Source organism: Oncorhynchus keta, chromosome 28 (assembly GCF_023373465.1).
Source record: "Oncorhynchus keta strain PuntledgeMale-10-30-2019 chromosome 28, Oket_V2, whole genome shotgun sequence".
NCBI classification, from domain to species: domain Eukaryota; kingdom Metazoa; phylum Chordata; class Actinopteri; order Salmoniformes; family Salmonidae; genus Oncorhynchus; species Oncorhynchus keta.
This window is the reverse complement of record NC_068448.1, coordinates 5,637,692-5,640,191: the sequence shown is the minus strand read 5'-3', so window position 1 is coordinate 5,640,191 and position 2,500 is coordinate 5,637,692. Positions and strand designations below refer to the sequence as shown.

The window sequence follows — 2,500 nt, the reverse complement described above, 5'->3', positions numbered from 1 at the left end:
GATGACATACAACACAGGATTACAATGAGTCGATGACATACAACACAGGATTACAATGAGTTAATGACATACAACACAGGATTACAATGAGTCGATGACATACAACACAGGATTACAATGAGTCAATGACATACAACACAGGATTACAATGAGTCGATGACATACAACACAGGATTACAATGAGTCAATGACATACAACACAGGATTACAATGAGTCAATGACATACAACACAGGAATACAATGAGTCAATGACATACAACACAGGATTACACTCAGCAATGTAAAGCAATGTAGATAAGGACACAGAGCAGATTACATGGAGCTGGTGCAATGGAATAGGGAGGCTACACAAAGAAATGTAATGTATTTTGCTAAATTGATTGATTATATTCATTGGTTGAACAAATGTAATTTCACTTGTCGAGGCCATGTATTTTATCTTCTGTAATCATCTCCTACTATAAGGAGTAGGTGTTGATAAAAGGGCAGTAGTAATACCTGACACTCCATGCAGACTCCGCCCCCACTGTACTGTCCCTGGACGTTGATGCTAGCTCTCCTCTGGTCGACCTCGGGGTCGTAGTAACAGCCAAACGAGTGTTGGTTACAGTTACACGCTGAAAGAAATATGAATACAAAATAAGGTATCACACAAAGACATTTCGTTTATCAGAGTGTTTGAAACCACACAGAAACAGACATATGAACGTATTAAACGAGAAACGCCTAGTGGCGGGCCCGGGCGCCTGCAAGCTGACTTCTGTCGTCAGTCGGAACGCGTTTTCCCTCCGATACGTTGGTTCGGCTGACTCTGTCGTCAGTTGGAACGCGTTTCCCTCCGATAAGTTGGTTCGGCTGACTCTGTCGTCAGTCGGAACGCGTTTTCCCTCCGATACGTTGGTTCGGCTGACTCTGTCGTCAGTCGGAACGCGTTTTCCCTCCGATATACGTTGGTTCGGCTGACTCTGTCGTCAGTCGGAACGTGTTTCCCTCCGATACATTGGTTCGGCTGACTCTGTCGTCAGTCGGAACGCGTTTTCCCTCCGATACGTTGGTTGAACTGAACCATACCAGACCATATCAACAAGACTGAACTCTACCAGACCATATCAACAAGACTGAACCTACCAGACCATATCAACAAGACTGAACTCTACCAGACCATATCAACAAGACTCAACTCTACCAGACCATATCAACAAGACTGAACCATACTAGACCATATTAACAAGACTGAACTCTACCAGACCATATCAACAAGACTGAACCATACCAGACCATATCAACAAGACTGAACCATACCAGACCATATCAACAAGACTGAACCATACCAGACCATATCAAGACTGAACTCTACCAGACCATATCAACAAGACTGAACCATACCAGACCATATCAACAAGACTGAACCATACCAGACCATATCAACAAGACTGAACTCTACCAGACCATATCAACAAGACTGAACTCTACCAGACCATATCAACAAGACTGAACCATACCAGACCATATCAACAAGACTGAACTCTACCAGACCATATCAACAAGACTGAACTCTACCAGACCATAGCAACAAGACTGAACTCTACCAGACCATATCAACAAGACTGAACTCTACCAGACCATATCAACAAGACTGAACTCTACCAGACCATATCAACAAGACTGAACTCTACCAGACCATATCAACAAGACTGAACCATACCAGACCATATCAACAAGACTGAACCATACCAGACCATATCAACAAGACTTAACTCTACCAGACCAGACCATATCAACAAGACTGAACTCTACCAGACCATATCAACAAGACTGAACCATACCAGACCATATCAACAAGACTGAACTCTACCAGACCATATCAACAAGACTGAACCATACCAGACCATATCAACAAGACTGAACCATACCAGACCATATCAACAAGACTGAACCATACCAGACCATATCAACAAGACTGAACCATACCAGACCATATCAACAAGACTGAACTCTACCAGACCATATCAACAAGACTGAACCATACCAGACCATATCAACAAGACTGAACTCTACCAGACAATATCAACAAGACTGAACCATACCAGACCATATCAACAAGACTGAACTCTACCAGACCATATCAACAAGACTGAACCATACCAGACCATATCAACAAGACTGAACTCTACCAGACCATATCAACAAGACTTAACTCTACCAGACCAGACCATATCAACAAGACTGAACCATTCCAGACCATATCAACAAGACTGAACTCTACCAGACCATAGCAACAAGACTGAACTCTACCAGACCATATCAACAAGACTGAACTCTACCAGACCATATCAACAAGACTGAACTCTACCAGACCATATCAACAAGACTGAACTCTACCAGACCATATCAACAAGACTGAACCATACCAGACCATATCAACAAGACTGAACCATACCAGACCATATCAACAAGACTTAACTCTACCAGACCAGACCATATCAACAAGACTGAACT

At 42.7% G+C, this 2,500-nt stretch overlaps 1 protein-coding gene across 1 annotated transcript in view; it reads right to left on the bottom strand.

Moving 5' to 3' along the window:
• The window catches only part of LOC118359423 (laminin subunit alpha-5-like), a 301,123-nt gene that overhangs the window by 176,711 nt on the left and 121,912 nt on the right, over window positions 1–2,500 (bottom strand). The window contains 1 exon segment of the mRNA XM_052484170.1: window positions 500–618. Coding sequence (XP_052340130.1) covers window positions 500–618 — 119 coding nt within the window.